The 19,986-nt window shown below is 41.0% G+C and overlaps 1 protein-coding gene across 1 annotated transcript in view; it reads left to right on the forward strand.

Annotated features, from left to right (window-relative positions):
- grik2 (glutamate receptor, ionotropic, kainate 2) overlaps positions 1 to 18,132 on the forward strand; it is a 369,970-nt gene extending 351,838 nt beyond the window's left edge. The window contains exon 17 of the mRNA XM_037784199.1: positions 16,075 to 18,132. Coding sequence (XP_037640127.1) covers positions 16,075 to 16,239 — 165 coding nt within the window. The 3' untranslated portion in view covers positions 16,240 to 18,132. The remainder of the gene's footprint in view (positions 1 to 16,074) is intronic.
- Positions 18,133 to 19,986: the final 1,854 nt, after the last annotated feature.

Consider the following 19,986-nt stretch of genomic DNA (forward strand, 5'->3'; position numbering starts at 1 on the left):
GATCCTGGCATAGGAGCCAGGGGAGTCCAGGTGCTGGAGAATGTAATGAAGGGCTAAATTTACTGCGTCGTCTACAGACCTGTTGGCTCTGTAGGCAAACTGCAGTGGGTCCAGCAGGGGGTTGGTGATAGTCTTTAGGTGGTGGAGCACAAGGCGTTCAAAGGTCTTCATTATAACGGAGGTCAGGGCGACGGGTCTGTAGTCCTGAAGACCTGTGATCCTTGGCTTCTTGGGGACCGGGATGATGGTGGAGGCTTTGAAGCAGGCCGGCACCCTGCAGTTTTCCAGGGAGGTGTTTAAAATCCCTGTAAACACTGGAGACAACTGGTCTGCACAGTGTTTCAGGGTTGCAGGTGAGACAACGTCTGGGCCGGCTGCCTTGCGGGGGTTTTGTCCTTTGAAGAGCCTGTTGACTTCCCCCTCTTTGATGGACAGAGGTGTGAAGGGGGGGAGGGGTGTGCACAGGCTCAGTGCTTGTGGAGAAAGCTGGGGGGGGCTGGTGTTAACAGTGTTAACTGCTGATGGCTGATGTGTACTACTATTGATATTTTCTCAGGTTGGTGCAGGCAATCATGTTCGCAATCAGTGTTCCAAATCAAAAAGCTTATTGGGATGATGTATTCATATTGTCATAAATAGTGCAGTTGAATTCACTGTGCTTTTTTCAGAGTACAATCTATCACGCTTTGAATTCAAATAATACATTCATAGCCTGTTTCCCCAGTTTGTACATCTAACAATGTAATGAGTGAGTACGCCAGGTTATAATGGAGCATATACTGAACGGTGTGAGTGTGAGCTCCACCACAGCATTAATTCCTGAACAAGGTTATTCATCTATTCAGAAGCAGGTAAATAAAGACAGACAGGTGTGAATAGACCCAACAGGCACCTCGCAGGCTGAACAGATAGTCTGACATTTTATTTTACAGTCAAGGTTTCTCCATTCAAATGACAACACACCACCCTATTTTAAACCTCACATTGACAGCGAATTGCTTGCAGTCTTGTTTCATGCACAAATGTCACCACTGTCACATGTTATGCACTCTATGTGGACATGCTCTTCATTAGAGCACATGAAAATGTGCAATAATTGACACATTGTCACTCGTTCGCTTGGGATTGCACACAGTGATTGCCTAGTATGTAGATGAAATAGGATCACTAGACTACAATAAAATAGGGTTTGACTAATATTGGTTTGTGAAGGCTGTTTAGAAGCTGCCTGTAGCTCGTATGTGTTGTTTTTTTATGACTGAAACACTTCTGAAACAGTATTAAGACCATCATGGAGAACCAAAGCTTTCCACTGGAACCCAGACAAATGAAATGGTTTGAGGTGGGAAATCAGCTATTTGAAGGAAGCTTCTGATTTCTTAATTTCGGACTCTGCTCGTGGTCTATGTAGTCCCAAGTCACTTTCACTTGGATGCAGTCCATAACAAAACCTACTGTTTTCTGCTCATAGAGCCACCTAGCCCACAATATTTTGGTTTTGACAAATAAACCATGGTTAAAGGAATATTTCACCCAAAAAATTACCATTTGTATATATAGATATCTATATATAGATATAGATATCTATATCTATATATAGATATCTATATATATATGTTATCTTGAATTCTTGAAGAAAACACAGTTTTTCTCACATGCCTTCACAGTGAACGGAGAATCCAAAAAATGGAGTAAATCTGATGAATGGAGAAACTATATCAATTCATCCATTTACAAACGCCCACACAAATTCTTGCAGTATAATCCAAGTTTCATTTATCCAGTCACATGCTCAGTACTTCCTAAACACATGCATCTTTGCCCAAATCTTACTATTCAAAACACTTCCTCCACTGTTGTCTCATGATTGCTCATGCACGCTGCGAGTCCATGCATGAGACTGTAGTAGAGGAAGTCAAGGATTCATCAACGATTTACTCCGTTTCCAGCCGTTTTGGGATTCTCTGTTCACCGTGGAGGCATGCGAGAAAAACAAAGTCTTCTTCAAGATTTCAAGGTATCACGCGGTGAGTACTTGATATACAAACGGTAATTTTAAGAGTGAAATATGAAAGGTATAGTTAAGATAAGGCAATTAAAATACTTGTTGAGGTTAGGGAGAGGTCATGACCAGAGTTTTCAAATGGCAGACATTATATTGTTGGATTGAGACAGGACATGGAATCTTGTGTCCACCACCCCAACGTCAAAAAAGGAACACTACTTCCTGCATGGGCACTGAATGTTGGTACAGGACTTAATTCGTGCACAGCAGAATTGCCAAATTGGAGAAAAATTCTAAATCAAAGTTGGTGTCCAATCAATATGAGCATCCAGAATCAAAAGCAATGCTAGCCACTTTTAGCATCTACAATATAACAACAGCTAAGGAATTATTATTGCCATTTCGGCCATATAAAAATAAAGAAGCTCAATACTAACCACCTCTCTTGTTTGTGTCGGCACTGGTTGTAACTTTTGTAAGTTTGTAAGGTGACCACAGCTGGATACAATGATAAATAAATTAGTAAGTACTGTGGACATTAAAGACATGCAACCACTATTACTAAGTCAATAGAATAGGATAGGGTTTAGGGTTAGAGTTAAATGATGATCAACAATGTTTTAGATTTTGGTAAAAAGGTTCATAGTCATCGAAATGCTTCAGTATGTTTTCCAGTGTCACAGAAGTAAGTATAAAGCCACTGGTACATACTGCAGACTATAAAACCTTTTACCATCATTCAGAACATTGTTGATCATCATTTAACCCCAATTCTAAACCTTAATCCGCCAGTGGGTTTTAAAAGGTTAATAAAATGAAGATCCACTATAGCAATCCAGTGCTAATTAGTAGCAGGCTAATCTGTGAAAATCAACATATATTTTGTTTCATTGCTGCAGGCTTCTCATACGATTGAATACCACCTACTTTTACAATATGGGCTTGTTTTCTCACCATGATGCTGAAAGTGTCAAGTTGAAAAATGTGGTGCTTAGCATCTCTTTGTTGTGTTTCACATGCTTGACAGTGCACACCCTGCAATTTGCATTTTATAATTACTTCTGTAACATTAGAAAGGAGATAAAATAGCAGCTAGTCATTTCTAGAAATGGATGAGCCGTACACCTTCTTATACGATAGAGGACCTGTTAATAGTTTTTTAAAGGTTTAATAGACATGTTAATGCCATAAGTATGTGTGTTTGAGATTACTGCATTTACTAAACAGATGTGATGGCACCAGATGAGAGCATTGTCAGAAGAAAGCTTACACTTGTTAAACATTTTAATAAAAATATGAATAAACATTTGATAACTTTACAAACTAGAGACCTCTGTAGGCTTGTCATTTTGATTCATCTACCAAGCCTATGAGACTTTCCTTTTCGTGTGTGTTCCCTTCACATTATTCCAGTTCATCCCATCATCACTGCTACATGACAACTTTTCCACTTTTAAGGAGCTCTCCAAAAGTTTTGGAAATATGTTTGTTTGCCTTCAGATCCACAGGCAGGTAAGAAGACAGATCAGTTCAGTAGGAACTGTTTAGCCTAGCTGAGTACAAAGACTGGTGAAACAGCGGTAAAAAGCTAGCTCCCATCTAAAGTAAAACAAAAATCTGCTTTTCAACATTTCCAAAGCTGTCTTATGCACACTTTGGGCAGGAGTCCAGACGTACTGTAGATGTAATTTTCCTCAGTTACTAGGCAAATTGCGGGAAGTGGATCTTCATTAGACAAGGATATTATACAAAACAAACTGAAGTGATGGCACAGAAAGTGCAGCTCTACAAAACTCAAAAACACACTTTAAAATGCAATGTGTCTGCCTGGACATCTTCTTCAGTACATTGTGTACTAAGTTTGAATTTATGTTCTTGGGAGTCCAAACTCACAAGAACGGAAGGCAACAGTGCATTCAATTAGCTATCAGGACAAAAGCATTCTGGCTGGCATCATGAGCTCAGGCAGGCTCAGGTGACACACCTGTTATCATCACTGTAATGTATAATTACAATAAAACTAAATTCAATATTACTGGACTAGGCCATATGGAGTTACATATCAATTGATTTCTACGGAGACCAAAGTTTAAAGACATCATAACCAGATGCTGAGATCCACCTTTTCTCACTAGTGTTGACCATGCACATTGACCTCACAGCCCTGGAGATGATCAGTGTTGTCCTGCTAGCAGGCCATCACAACTCCAAAAATGTCAGATTTAATTTTCAATAAGGATGCCCCGATTGATCGGCTGCTGATCGTTATCGGCCGATATTCAGTAAATGTATGTGATCGGGAGATCGATTGCGGCGGAGAGTGGACGGACAAAAATTGGTTTGGTTGCATTGAAGTTGCGTTCAAGCTCAGTAAAAATGAGTCAATTATAACATTATCATGATGTTCAGATGTAATCTTTTAAAATGTAGGTTTTGGTGAGAAACTTCAATAAATCCAGTTTGAAGGAAATGTTTTCATAGCAATATAAAACAGATAATAGAAAGGGCATTATTCAACTTCTTAATACATGTTATCTCTAAGCAGCTTATAACACATCATCAAAACTACTAATGCCAAGATTTTTTTTAAATCAAGCTAAATAATTGAACATTAATATAATCATTTATTTCCTAATCTTCTGAATTGTGTGTTTTTATGCAAATAATGACTTCAGACTTTTGAATTTTTGACAGTTTAACTGACTTCGGAACGGTTGACATTATTTTTCAGGATGGTTCAAAGACAGATGTGAAAAAAAGGTATTGTGGAACCTCATATAGCAGATATAACCAAACAAAACACCAATATCGTATCGGCTGTGTGGCCCATATGGCTCATCAAAGATCGGCATTTATGACGGCGGCCAAAATACGTATTCGGGGCATCTCTAAGTGCATTACAAAATAATTGATTACTAATATAAATCTAAATGGTTAATCTCTCACCTAAGAAACGTCAAAATAAAATTTGGTAACAAAAATAACAATTGCACAATTAAAATGATGAAATGTGTGTTTTTGGCTGTCCTCCACCATTTCTACTGGTTGATCTGCTCCAAATGGGGCTTTATTTAGGTCATGTATCTTGTTAGTGAGCTAGTTAGCTGTGAATTCAGGAGTCACTTTAGTTTCTGCTTCTACAACCGTAATGTCTCATTTGCTGTTTGTGAAGGTTTGAACTAAACAAGCATGTAAAGGCGACAGCAGTTTCCTCCTGCTAGCCTAAATACATCCTGGACCTCTATGTATGAAACCTATATCAATCTTCTCAGCTGACTGTGGGTAAGATGGCAAATGAGGATTTCTAATAAATGTCTTTCTTTTGTGTGTATAGTCTAGTGTACAGTAAGTGCCCTAATGTTTCTTTTACATTTTGTAATATCTATGAATCTCATACAGTAATGCCTGGTTCATAGGAAGATTCTTTTCTCCAAAGAAGATGCAAGTGTGTATTAAAATACGCTTCAGGAAATGATTCTTGCTAATTTAACCTCAGTTAAATCTGTCAGGAAACTGATTTTGGACTCCATAATTTTCAACTAAATCACTGCCTCATAGCCTTTCAATGGAGCATTTCTTTGTCATCTCCATGCTAGTCTGTCAGATTTCCATGATTACCATGGTTGTCCCCTTCCTCCCTCTCCTCCTCCTCCTCCTCCTCCTCCGCCTCCTGCTCCTTTCTCTCCTCTCCTGCCCCTCCCTCCCTCAGCTCCTCCTCCGCTTCCTCCTCCCGCTCCTCCTCCTCCCACTCCTCCTCCTCCTGCTGCTTTTTCCTCTCTTCCTGCCTGCTGCTGAGGCTGCCGCAGACTAACCTGGCTCTCGGGGTGCGGGGACCACCAGCTGTGTGTGAGCAACCCATCTCATCAACCCAGCACACACACACAGGCCTGCATGCATATGGATGCACATACACATGCACACGTAGCGATGCCTGTGCTCAAAGGAAAAGTCTGTTCAGGTGGTTGGTCTCAGTTACATGGCGGTTTGGAGTTGTATAACTCTAAAACGATTTGTCAGAGGCAGAGCGGCGTTTGTGGTAGTTCCCTCCTAGAATCTGTAGCTGAGTCCAGATCAGCATCCACCTGACATACAGAATGTCAGAACAGACCAACGTGGCTGTCCCATCGCTAGACAAGAATGACAATATTGGACTTATTTTTGATTCTAACATTATAGACACATGTGTATAATATCTGCCCACAGTGGCTAAAGCGTGGTTAACATCAGGTAAAGATCACGGTTACAGTTGATAAAGAGGTGGATGTTACTTACAGGTCTGTGACAGGAAGCAAAATCTTCTTCTGCATCAAGGTCAGACATGCTAAACCCCCATACACCATCCCGACCTCCTCACCCTTACTTTCAGCCTCACTACTTGAAGGACAGACACTTCCTGAATTGGCACTGGATGTTGGAATTGTATCATGAGGTGCAGAATCGTCCTGATTCCTGGGATACAGCTGCATTATTCCTGACAAATGTAAATTGAGATTTATTTACCATTAACCTGGTATATGGTTTGCCAGTGACCAATGACAACTCACATGACATGAGTAAAACATTGTCATTCAACGACAGCTTCCATGTGCTACATTCGGCAATGTCAATTGAAGTCTCTGTGAAACTCTTATAGACACATCTGGGCATAGGCCACATCATCCCAGTCTAAGAATAAGCACATCTCTCTTATGAATTCCATTCATAAATACATATTCATCTCTTTTAAGCTCTTTTGAGAGACTCTGAAACTATTTGATGACAGGTTCATAGTGGGTGTGTCTGAATAATGGGATACACATACATTTGTATATTTGATTATGGTTTTTATGTCTGATATTTCTGGACAAAAATAATGGACTTGGAGGGCAAAGACATGTGGACATGGTCTAAATCTCTAAAGGGCTTTTCAGTTCAGAATTATTCATTGATACAGAAAAAATATGCAAATGCACACTGACACAGAATCTGACATGAGGAAAACAACAATCAGAACACAGGTCATCCACGAGCCAAACGCAGATTGTACTGCACCAAATGTGGATGACAGCTCAGAGATTAGACAAACCCTCAAAGCAGCTAATCATTTACTGCCCACTGGGGGCCAGACACGCAGAGTAAAGTGAGGATTACAGAGCAGCCGTGCCCCGTCCCATCTGCATCACAGCTTCACATCTGTTCCTTCTCCATTCAAGCTAAACGGAGCCCATTCGTTCATTCTCACAGGTGAAGGACCTTTATATGTTGGACTTAGAGAGAGCTGAAGAATAGACCAACGGTGCTCATTTTGAATTGATTTATGTTTACCTGCTAAACATGTATTCCATTAATAATATTAGTCTGATTACTTTTGGATTATTGCACCTATAAATTCATGATATACAGTTTTATGAACCATTATTCATTTGTATCAGATCAGGCCTGTGTAAATAATCGCTGGACTAAATGCACCTTTTTCCTTTCAATGTGTGCTCTCAGCGTTAGATTTATGAGCCTTCCATGCTCCTCAAAGCGGGCAGGCCCTTCCTCTGAGCGATCCCACATTGCTGCAGCTGACTGTTGAGCGTCATAAAAACTCTGTAATCCAATGACCCTAAGCAGCCGCCATCAATCCAGCATGCCAGCAGCAGGCAGCCATGATGGCAATGTGTCCCCTGAGAGCGAGCAGAGTGGGCCCAGTGTTCCCCAAAGCCTGGAGCTACATGGCTTTAGCTGGTGAAAACACTGCCATGCCATTTCATTTTACAGGGGGGATCAATAGTTAAGAAAAGCTAGCATGTTTCAGAGTGGCTGAGACAATCAGCAGGTACAGTGCATGTCTGTTAGCTGCAGGTGTAACATATAGTAGTATTAACTCTATACAGCAGAGATGGCACTTTGATATGATCGACATTATTGCAAAGTTGTTAACTTAAAGGAGTTAAATGAAGCATTTTAACATCAACAAATGATTGTCAGATCTAAATGTGATGACATGCAATAATTATTGTATCCAAATCAAACGACTTCACACCCCAATATTACTCTTAAAACTCCACTAATCATTATGTTACAAATGGATCAAATGACTATGTGTATTATGAAAGTTGTTGCATGAACCCACAGATAACTGTCACAGAGAATTATTTCACTTTGCAGCTTTTTAGCCTCTTTAAGCTCATTGCTGTGATTTTCTGGCTCAAAAAAATCCCTCTCATCATCCAGCTCTGATAAACCCACTGCACACAGTAAGATTGATTGATTGATTGATTGATTGATTGATTGATTGATTGATTTTTTTTAATTTTATTTATGGATTATCAGACAAAGAAAACAAAAACTATCCAAAGGATAACATGTTAAAGTGAGAACAGTTATTTCCAACATGGTCCCAGGATAGCGACTAGCTGGTCAACATAATGGAGCATTTAGCAGCTAAAGAGACAGATATTTTTCTCAGGAGTAGGTGGAGACCGAATCAGAGCTAAAAGGAAATATTTCGTTCACAAAGTTGACACAAACCCTAAATTAATGCTAATGTTACTCTGTGTCTGCTCAAACTGCACCAAACTACGAAGTATATACTGTATACTATACACCGATCATCCAGAACATTCTGACCACTGACAGGTGAAGTGAATAACATGGAATATCTGGTTACCATGGCACCTGGCAGTGGGGGGGATATATTAGACAGCAAGTGAACATTTTGAACTTTGAACTTTGTGTTGGAAGCTAGAAAAAAATGGGCCAGTGTAAGGATGTGAGAGACTTTGACGAGGGCCAGATAGTGCTGGCTAGACGACTGGGTCAGAGCATCTCCAGAACTGCAGCTCTTGTGGGATGTTCCCGGTCTGCAGTGGTCAGGACCTACCAAAAGTGGTCCAAGGAAGGAAAACCTGTGAACCGGCGACAGGGTCAGACCCGAGGCTCATTGATGCACGTGGGGAGCGAAGGCTGGCCCGGGTTGTACGATCCAATAGAAGAGCTACTGGAGCTCAAAGAGTTGCTGCTGCTTCTGATAGAAAGGTTTCAGAACACACAGTGAGGAGCAGTTTGTTGCATACGGGGACCGGTCAGGGTGCTCGTGCTGACCGGTGTCCACCTCCAAAAGTGCCTACAATGGGCACACGAGCGTCCAAACTGGACCACGGACCAATGGATAAGGTGGCCCGGTCTGATGAATCACGTTTTCTTTTACATCATGTGGATGGCAACGAGTTGGAGGTGTTGACTCGGCCTCCAAATTCTCCAGATCTCAATCCAATAGAGCATCTGTGGGATGTGCTGGACAAACAAGTCCGATCCACGGAGGCCCCACCTCGCAACTTCCAGGACTTAAAGGATCTGCTACTGACGGCTTGGTGCCAGATACCACAGCAGATCTTCAGAGGTCTAGAGGAGTCCATGCCTCGACAGGTCAGGGGGACCTACTCAATATTAGGCAGCTGGTCATAATGTTCTGGCTGATCGGTGTATATACAGTATATAGTATACATATTATGCGAACCAGCTAAATGTAGTATCAGCAAAACCTAACAGCAAATAGTTGAAAGTGGTGAAATGTAGCATAAAGAATGCATGCTACATTTTACTTGGTGCACCTGCAATAATATAATCATTCATACCAATTAGGGTGAGAGAGTTTGTGAAGTGCTGGTCTAAAACAACTGCAGCCAGTCAAGTGTGGTCACACTTGTTCACTGTAATTGTACTAATGTCTCATAATCAATGTGGTATAGATTTTCTGGTTTTAAAATGCTACAATATCTCCTCAGAATCAATATCATTTGACATTACACAAAAGTGTTAATTTCCACCATTGCTTCATCCATGAATAGCATTATCAATGTCCACAGAGGACGATTAATAGTAAGGATAGGACTGGCTGAATTAGCCTCTGAGTGATTATAATACACACTGGAAGACCTCACACCCAATCACATTCACTGTGTCTTCTTCCCATTTGTATGTAAATATAATAAGGCTAAGTATACACTGGGCCACAGTGCTAATTATCGCTTTCAAATACAACTGCACACTTTGTTCGTCACAATAAACTGCTTTTATAACTGGGAGCACACACACGCAGTGGCTCTGCTTGTAGCGTCTCCAGGAGCAGGACTGTTCCGTTCCCAGCTGCTGGTGTTGTTTCACGCAGTATTTGCAGATGCCACTGTCACTTACGACAAAAGAAGAGAGAATGTGAAGAAGCAGCCATTTAATTGGGCATGCAACGACAAGGAATTTCAGTGTGATGAGATGCAATGTGCATCAATAAGTGATGATGTTCTATGGGTCTGTAAAACCCACCATGCTCACTGAGATTGTGTTTACGCACATGTGGAGAGGCCTGTCGGGTTTGTGTTTGTGCACAGATTGTGTTCTGCACAGTCCTGTGTGACTGAGATTCTGCTAGCATCTGTTTCTGAGTGGATGTTTATGTGAATCCCTCTACCACAAAGCAGACTGGTCCCTGTGCCGGGTTAATGGGAAACCCAGTAGGTTACATCCACATGTTCAGCCAATCCTGTCATTTCATTAAAAACTATTTTAAAAGAGACAGTATTTAAATAAAAAGACCTCCTCTGAGGAATGGCCTGTGTGCTCATGGCTTTGTCTTGTTGATACCCCAGCTTTCTGAAGTATAAACTAGTTGAGTAATCCATACTGTAGGCTATTACTAATCTATCATGTGGGTGAGAATGTTGTTATATTGACAGCTGTTGATTGTGATTCACTTCCTTGATGAACAGAATGAACAGCCTGACGCTGAAAATACAAGATGGTTGTCCACTGATTTAGAAACTATGAGGAGCAACTGGAGGCTTGTTCACAGACAGGGCATGAATTATGAACAGAACCCCAGTATCCCTAGTATTATGTTCATTTTGGACCATTCAGTGTCAATGTATGAAGTAATGTGCCTTTTACGTTGTGGTGATGGATGGGCCCATCCCACCTTGGAGAGACCACAGTTTGCATCCTATCACAATCCAAAAGTTAATATATCCTTTTGAATACAGTAACCATAATCTTCCCCTCACCCTGACCAAGTGTTCTAGCTGCCCAACCACAACCACGCCTTAAACAAATCTATCGGCTACTGTAGCAAGAAGGAATTTCTTCAGAATGTTGTCCTTGAATGTAACCAAGGGTTTTGCAAAATCATGTAAAATCAATGTTCTTGTCTGGTTCTTGGGTTGGATTAAATGCACCATCCTATAGGAGCTCACTGTAACACTGACAGGCAGCAACACAGCCTTTCTAGAGACAACCCTTTCTCCTAACAACTATGTTGATATGCTGCTGGAAACATAATGCCTGCCAGATGTTATTTTTTCTTAATCAACTTAATGAGAAAACTTTTAATGAATGTCTTCAAAGTAGATAACTGTAGTCGTAGTAACTGTACGTACTGCAGAACACTCACTGTTTCATTTGTTTTCCAGCAATATTCACTTCTGACAAATGAAGCATGATTAACATTTGTATATGTAATTTGGGGACATTTTCTGCCATTATTAGACAGATGACAATAGAGCGATGGCTATGACATGTAACCAAGGCCATGGTAGGCCCTATAGGCTCTATAACATTTTTATGGTTGAGTTTAGGCAACTCAAAACTCTCAAAACTCAAGTCTCCCGGTTTGCTATATAATGCCATTTGTTTTATTTCTAAAACATAGAAATAACTCAGGAAGGTAGTTGTGCTGTTGCATGCTGAGGATGACCCTGCAACATGTATGTTTTTAAACATGTATATCTGTAGATTTGCAGCATTTAGCTGCACTTTCCTCCAGGGTTTCAAAGGCAGAGATCACACCATCAGGTTAAAAGCAGGCAGGGTGCTGAGGACGCACCTGTGTGAGTGACCTGTGTTGATTTTTCTTTGATTTACACATTTCATTTTGCATTTCTAATACTGGCCTGACTCTCAGGGCCAATCAGCTGGTGCTGGTGCTCCCGATGGCCAGTCTGGGCCTGTATAAATGATATTCTTAGGAAACGAGGTTGCCAGAGACTGTTAGGCAGACAGTTATTTGTATTCATATTCATTTCATAAAACATTTTGAAGATGTGTTTCATTCTCATGTGTTGTGGAGAGAATTTAGACTCAAAAGTCTGCACATCACAGCTCTAACATTCTTTTAGAGCATCCCTTTAATGGGTCACACAGTATGTGGATACATTTAATCATTCAATTATGTATGAATCTTTGCAATAATTACATATTCATGTTATTCATATCCAGTCAGGCTCTATACAGTGAAATTGTTTGGCATGGTGTCCAGATGTTCAGCTATAGTTGTGATAATCACAGTATGTGGATGAAGCTTCATTTGGCATGATTTGAATAAAACCAGAGAAATCCAGCTGTTTGATCAAGTGAAGTTACAAAGTGGGGCTCGGTGTGTCATCCCCACTGGAGATTGTGCTTCTTTTTTTCCAAAGTCATTGATCACATTCTACATGGAGATGTCTCCTCACTGTACACCCACCCTGTTGTAATCCACGTGATGCAGGATCCTGATTAGTACTAACCAACCAGTTAACCAGCCAGCTGTATTTACTGTCATCCAAAAGGGTCTCCTGAATTGGAGCAAGTCAGGAAGCCATCCAGAAAAATCTGCATGAAACAACATTAGACCTTTTGCTCCACATAAAACAGAAGTAGTAGCATCGTAAACATAAACCTGTATGGGATTTTACTGCCATTGGGATCTTTGTATTTTTGCTGGGAAGACTTTTGAGACAGAAAAAAAAGAACAACAGCATCAGTGGTTTTAGCAAGAGCCTTAGAGTGATATACATTCAAGTGACAAAGCCCTCTAATGGCCCATCTAAAGGAGGAAGTCAGGTGACGTTATTATAGAGTCATTCTGTTTATTGATGGATGGATGGATGGATGGATGGATGGATGGATGGGTGGGTGGCTATAATTGTCCTGCTTCAAATCGTCAGTTAAAGTTTTTTGAAAAGCATGACTGCGATTGTTCCATAGTCTTAACCCCATTGTTGTTACCATGACAATGGAATAAGCATTTTAACCCAAACCACGATGTTTCCCGAACCTGACCAAGTCGTTTCTGTGCCTTAACATAACCAAACCTTAACCATAGCGTTGTCACATCATGAAACAGATTTATTTCTCAACATTTTAACAATAACAATGTTCAACAGTTTATTTATTTTAATTTGACCTTGGTTTAACCAGGAGAGTCCCGTTGAGATTAAGAATATCCTTTCCAACGGCGACCTGGCCAAGACAGGCAGCAGCATGAAAACACATAGCAACAGACATAAAAACACAAAGAAAGACAGAAATCATAAGGAACTAAAAATCAAGCATAGGGAGCTCATATTTCAAAAGAGCAATTTAAAGGAGTCATCTACCTTATTTTAAAACATCAAGGGATCTGAACCCTGATTATTCTTTGCGAGATTTAAAAGCTTTTAACAAGATTAATTGAGTTTCAAATCTTTCTGCAACATATTAAATGCCCCTTTTCCAATTTACAAACACAACTTATTTTGAAAATAAAAACTCAGTTTTAGCCTCAGTTTTTTTCACCAGATATACTGCATATATAACCTAAAAGTGAGGGAGTAATCAATCAAAATACTCAGATATTTAACAGTTAACAACCTCTATTTCACTTCCCTCAAGAGTGTCAGCTGAAGGGATATTTTGGTGGCCTATTCCTAGAGTTGGTCTTATCTGCATTAAGAACAAGTTTCAGTTGAAATAGGGTATTCTGGACAACATTAAACACATTTTGCAAGTATGCACAGGCCTGCACAAGAGTTGATGCACAGCAGCATATACCAATGTCATCAGCATATAAATGAATAGCATCTGACACATTTGGACCCACAATATTTCTATAAATAGTCAATAAAAGTGGACCTAACACAGAGCCCTGTGGCACACCCTTGTAAACGGATACTATATCAGAACCTAGACAATCATATCTAATGCACTGAGACTATTTCCAAGGTAGTTTGAGAACCAGGGGCCATTAGACCATTAGATCAGAAAATACCTCCATGCGTTGTTCCAGAGGACATGGACAAACAACGTATTTTGTCTTTTAATTGGAGGTTTTGTTGAGATATTTTCCTTTCCTCCCTCTAGGCAGCTAGCGGTTTCCACTCAATTCAATAAGAAATTAACTTGCAGACACTTGGATTTTACTTAATACTGTAATAAAGTAACATCATATCTTCTTTTGGTCTTGTCAAAAATACATTATTGTTTGACAAAACACTCTTCACTGAAGGCCACTCAGGTTTTGACTGTATCACAAGGTCTTGCTTAATTGTCATGGAAGCCTGCATATTTATATTTACATTATTCTGGACCTCTTATCTATGTTAGTTTAAACTTGTGGCTTGACAGTTAATTCTTTACGAATATTTAACCTGTTTCCAAGGTTCATTCTTGCATAATGGAAGGATAATTGATAGTTGTTGCTGGAAGTTTCATTAACTGTCAATTTCCAGCCATTTCAAATCAACCCACCTGGGCAGCAGTATCATGCAGCAATGACAAACCTTTTACAACCTTTTTACACAAGCCTCAAGCCTCTCGGCAGTTGATTTTCATAGCAAACTGAAATGAACTAAAACTACTGGATCCAAAGCATGCATAAACACTGGCATGGTCTAAACACTGAAAAGAACATCACTAGATAAACAGAAATAAATAGAGAGGAACGTTGTTGGCTGCCAGGTGTGTACCCATTGATCCTCAAAGTAGTTTCTGATAGTCAAACATACAAAGTTGCACCAATTCAGCCTGAATTTACGACTAGTATCCGGGTCCAAGCCCTGGTGAGTTGGCCCGTATTGAATACAGCTGGGAGAGTTGGTTGGTGGGAAGCCAGTGAGGGATCATGTCCTTATGGAACTTGTAACTCCAACTGGTTGGCATCTACATTCCTCCTTCTCCCTCTGTCTACACCCTCGTCTGTTCAAGATGGGGAGTTAGCAGCAACAAGGAATTGGACAATCTAAATTGGGAAAATAGATAAGGAACAAAGGGAATAACCTTTTTAACCAGATGTCTTGGTAAAGTGAAGTGCAGCCACAAGACACGGTGTGTGAACGTAGGACTAACCCCCAATGGCAATGCTAACATGCTGATGCTAAGCAGGTAGAATATGTAGCATGTCACCACCTTAGTTTAGCATACAGGCTTATCGGAACAGTTTTGCAGGTATTTGGTCATAAAACAAAAAAAAGAAAATTGACCAGATGATTGGCACTAGATGAAAAGTCAAGGATCACCAAAGTTATTAGGATACATTGTTCTGGGCAGCATGGATATATATACCACATTTAATGGCAATCCATCTTATAGGTGAAATATTATATCAGACTGACGGTGCCATCCCTAGAGCCATGCCGCTAGCATGGCTAAAACTCACTGACTGTAATCTTGCAGAACTGTATTGACATTTTGTCTGGAGATAGAAACAACTTCACACCCTTCTCTGAGATTGTGGAAAGGAATTATGGGACAAATTTGCCATCACTAATGTAGAAGCAGACAAGAGTGCATACACCAATATATGTAAACATTACTGCTGAAATGTATTAGACATTATAGATTGATCATGTAAAGGTGTGAAGTTTGAAATGTAGAAAGTCTTACAATGCATCATACACTGTATGCATAAAAAGCCCTGCATGAACAGTAACAACCACAAGTTCACCACTGATGTATTCTGACACTATGTTGAGTAATTCCATGCCTTTACACTTTACACTCTAATACACAGCCTATGGACCTGCACCTCCCTCCATCCAACTTCTTCCCCTGTTCCCTTCCAGTATTCCCTCCATTCCCAGCCTGCCACACTGTATATTTCACCATTTTCCCCTATGGCAGCTCAAAACTGCAGTGTTGGGTGGTGATGGGGGGGGGGCGGGAGGGGGGGGGGGGGGGGGGGGGGGGGGGGGGGGGGGGCAACAAAAATGAGGCTGCCCACAGGGAGAACAAGCTTGTTCACTTGCCCATAATATTTGGACAGGGGGAGCAGTCTGAAACCCATTCTGTTCTCCTTTTTTTGTTTCCTTCTGCAGAGGTCCTTCTGCAGCGCCATGGTGGACGAGCTGCGGCTTTCCCTCAAGTGCCAGCGCCGGCTCAAACACAAGCCCCAGCCGCCCGTCATGGTGAAAACGGAGGAGGTCATCAACATGCACACCTTCAACGACCGCAGACTGCCAGGGAAAGAGACCATGGCCTAAAATGGGAATCGCAATCACTTTTTCACCCTCTCTCCTGCAGTGAGGAGGTGTGCAGAGACACTAGGGAACAGGGTGGGGGTAAATGGTAAAGGGGGTGGGGGGAGGGGGAGGTTGTAATGGGTCATAGTTGTGTTATTTCAAAGGTAGCGCAGAGGTGCTTGATGAAATGTCATTCTTGTTTCTTTATAAATAGCTAGGGATAAGAGATTCAACAATATTTCCTGTGGAAATAACTTGGACCTGGGTGAAATCACAGCGAGTTACCTCAGTACTCTTACCACCTTGGCAAGGCCCCGGGATTTTCAAAATCCAGGAGTCGCAGAGAGAGAGGGTCTGGAAATAAATTTAAGGTGGTCCCTTAAGAGAAAAAGAAAAAGAATGGGACCTGTCATCTTTAGCTGCTGCTCAGTCAGTCTTTCACTGCACAGCTCAACAGAGGCTGGACGAGCAACATCGAGAGCATCTCAGAGATTAGGAGTGAATATAGAGATGCTAACTGGGGAAAAGGGGAGACAAGTTTGTAAAGGATTGTTTATTTTCAAAAGTTGTGAATAGAATGAGCGCACAGGTTCTCGGCCCTGAAGATGAAGGCGAGCTGCTGCTCCCAAAATGTACAGAGAGGCACTGCTTAGTCACATATGATACTGATTGACATCTAAATCTGATATACTGTATATCATCCATCAGGCAATAAGTGATATCATTTATTTGTGTTTCAGAGTACTAACACTTTTAGTCTTTAATGTAGGGGGGTGGAGGGGAGGGGGGTAGGGGGGGGTTAAATGGTGAAGTACAAGCTGAAAATGGAGCAGGGGCAATATAGTGAGCTGTTGATGTATCAGCCAGTAGTATTATACGATCCTATGGAGGTACACACTCTTAATAATGTCAATAAGGAGGAACCTTGGGATGGCGTGGGCGTGACTCACCAAGTCTAAATTCATAGCAATCACACCACAACACACAAACTCTATTTATTCAAAGTATTTATTGTTTTATTTATGAAACACCTTATTTATTATCTCTACGGACTGGACTTTCACTACTGCCGTAAACACACCTCACTTCAACTCTGTATGGGTACACACACTTTCTTTCCATTTGCTCTGTGTCAAGTCTCCAGTTTCATTTTGTACTCCTGTGGCTTTTTTTCCTTTCTTTGGCAGTAAAGCTCCACATTTATTTGTGCAAATGCAATTTCTATGAAAAAGTGTTTTTGTACGAAGAGAATCAAAATTTTGTAATGATTTTTATCAACACGAAACGCACCATGAGGAGTGTCATCCACAGCAGAGGGGTGATACTCCAGGCCCGTAGTCCAGGAGGCTTTCCTAGACACCAGACACACACACACACGCACGCACGCACGCACACACACACACACACACACACACACACACACACACACACACACGGTGCACCCATCCTCCATGGAGCAGATTCACACCAATTAGTACTATTATAGTACTACTATTAATACAGAGTTCTGATAAGCATCAGTGACATAACGCTGTTTTGGAGAACAAGAAAAAAGAAAGTATTTTTATCATGTAAAGGAATCATATTTAAAGAAAGATATTTTTACTTCACATGAAAGAAGAGTAATGGTAATACTGGTTAGAGCAAATATATAGTGTACACACACACACGGGAAGGGAGGAAGACTGCTGATGATGCCTATCATTCTACAACCCCGATTACTGATAGACTGCTAGAATCCAGTGCTGAGCAATCGTGTGTAAATGGTTTTAAAATGGAAAAAGATGTATTAAAAAATAAAGAACACTTAACTAATTTTTAACTTGTTGTGAAAACAAAATGGAGTGCTCACAGTTTACCCTTTGAAGTTGATGCACAAGTTTAAAGAAAATAAAAAAGTATTCACAACTTTCACCTCATCTTCCTCTTCATTGAATGTTATTGCATGAATGAAACATGGCAAGAATAGAGTGAATGTGACAGAATGTCGGCTACTGTAGAGAGCTAAAACTCAACTGCATTCTCAGCTACGCTTAGAGGAAAACCTACTTCCTCCCGGATCACGGTCGCAGTTTTAAACATGTGGCTAATGTTGTGAACTGAAACAAAACAAAACAAGAAATGCAACAAAACTACTTGGTTCGGTTTAGTAGGAAACATTATAGCATCAACACATTCTCGTCCCAACTCTTCACATATCGCTGATTTGTCACGCCCCTTGGCGTCACTTTATTTTTTACAACAAAACCACTATAGAAAAACTACTATGTTTATACAGTGAAACTTAATCTGAACGTTGTGAACACGGGACACGAACAGCTGTCTCCTGGATGAACGTCTTGTGTTTTTTGGACCCATCCACTTCCCCTCCTCCCCGCCTGTGTCTCTTTTCACTCTTTAAACTACGTCACCAGAGACTTTCCCTGAGCGTTGACTGTTGCCCTGGATGGCTTTAAATTGTAGATAATCGAATGTCAGGTGCGTCTCATACCAGCGCTGAAGGGTGACATGTGCGGCTGTATTGGACGCCGACGGCCGTAACAAAGCCTCGGTAATCTACAAAAATATGGTTTTGTTGTCATTTACTGTCGCACTGCATACAGCTGTAATTTCCCTTTTTACACATGCAAATGGGCGGTGGGAGAATCGTTGATGCTGCTTTTAATTTCGATGGTCGAGATTGGAAGCCAATTTCAATCAATTTCTGATTTAGAATGAAAATCGTGACACCCGTGGTAAATCCTGATGGGCAGGTTGGCAGCCTCTGCCATCATTGTATCATTGTGTGTGTGTGTGTGTGTGTGACTAGAAAAGCACTTTATAAATGCAAGTCCATTTACCATTTGCAGACAAACATGTTGGTCAAGGCCCTTTCCCCTATGACCCAAGGGTAGGGCTTCCAATGTTCAAAGTATTGCCAGTATGCCCATGCCAGTCTAAACTTGACTGACATCTCCCAGTTAGCTTTTCTGCACCAATTATAGCGAAAAAATGACAACTTCATTCTGATTTTTACATGGAGCCCAGTGTAGCTCCAACCACCTTCTAATGAGCCAGAATGTCTGGAAGCACCTGTGTGCCTGTACAGACCCATACATTCAACAACTATAATACATATTCATGCCTTCAACAATTCTTCAGACAATTCTTGACATGTAAGTGCAAATAAGTTCAATCAACGTTTCACCTGTGTGTGATAAAATGGAGCCCATATGAGCAATCATTCTCAAGAAGCATGGGCCCCGTATTGTTTTCATTGACAGTATGTGGGCTAATTATTGGCTCAAGGTGGACAACAGATGGGCCCCAAGTGGGATATCTCTTAGACGTGTACACAGTTAAATAATTAGCTTGTAGCCCAAGTCATTAACACAAATAAATGGATACCAAAAGGGCCCATGAGGGCCTCAGGATGATTGCTCATATCAGTCCCACTTGCATCTCTTTATGGCTCACAATGGATGTTGAGTCTGTTACGGGCAGTTTGGTACATTCTTATTCATGTTTCATTACTTTATTCATTTTAGAAACTGAAGCTACATCTGAAGCTACAACTAGAATGGCACTCGGAGAGCGCAGACCGCCCCCCTCTCCGCCCCCCTCTCCGTGCAGCTTGCGCCATCATCCACGTGTATTTGTGTTTATGTTGAGATCAGCTGTACGTAGCGGAGCATCGTAAAACACTTCATTCAAACTGGACAGAAACTAAATACAACTCACCTAAACCGTCGTCGTTACGCTTTCCAACAATCACCAAGTGTGCTTTGG

The sequence above is a fragment of the Sebastes umbrosus genome, chromosome 11 (assembly GCF_015220745.1).
Source record: "Sebastes umbrosus isolate fSebUmb1 chromosome 11, fSebUmb1.pri, whole genome shotgun sequence".
Classification (NCBI taxonomy): domain Eukaryota; kingdom Metazoa; phylum Chordata; class Actinopteri; order Perciformes; family Sebastidae; genus Sebastes; species Sebastes umbrosus.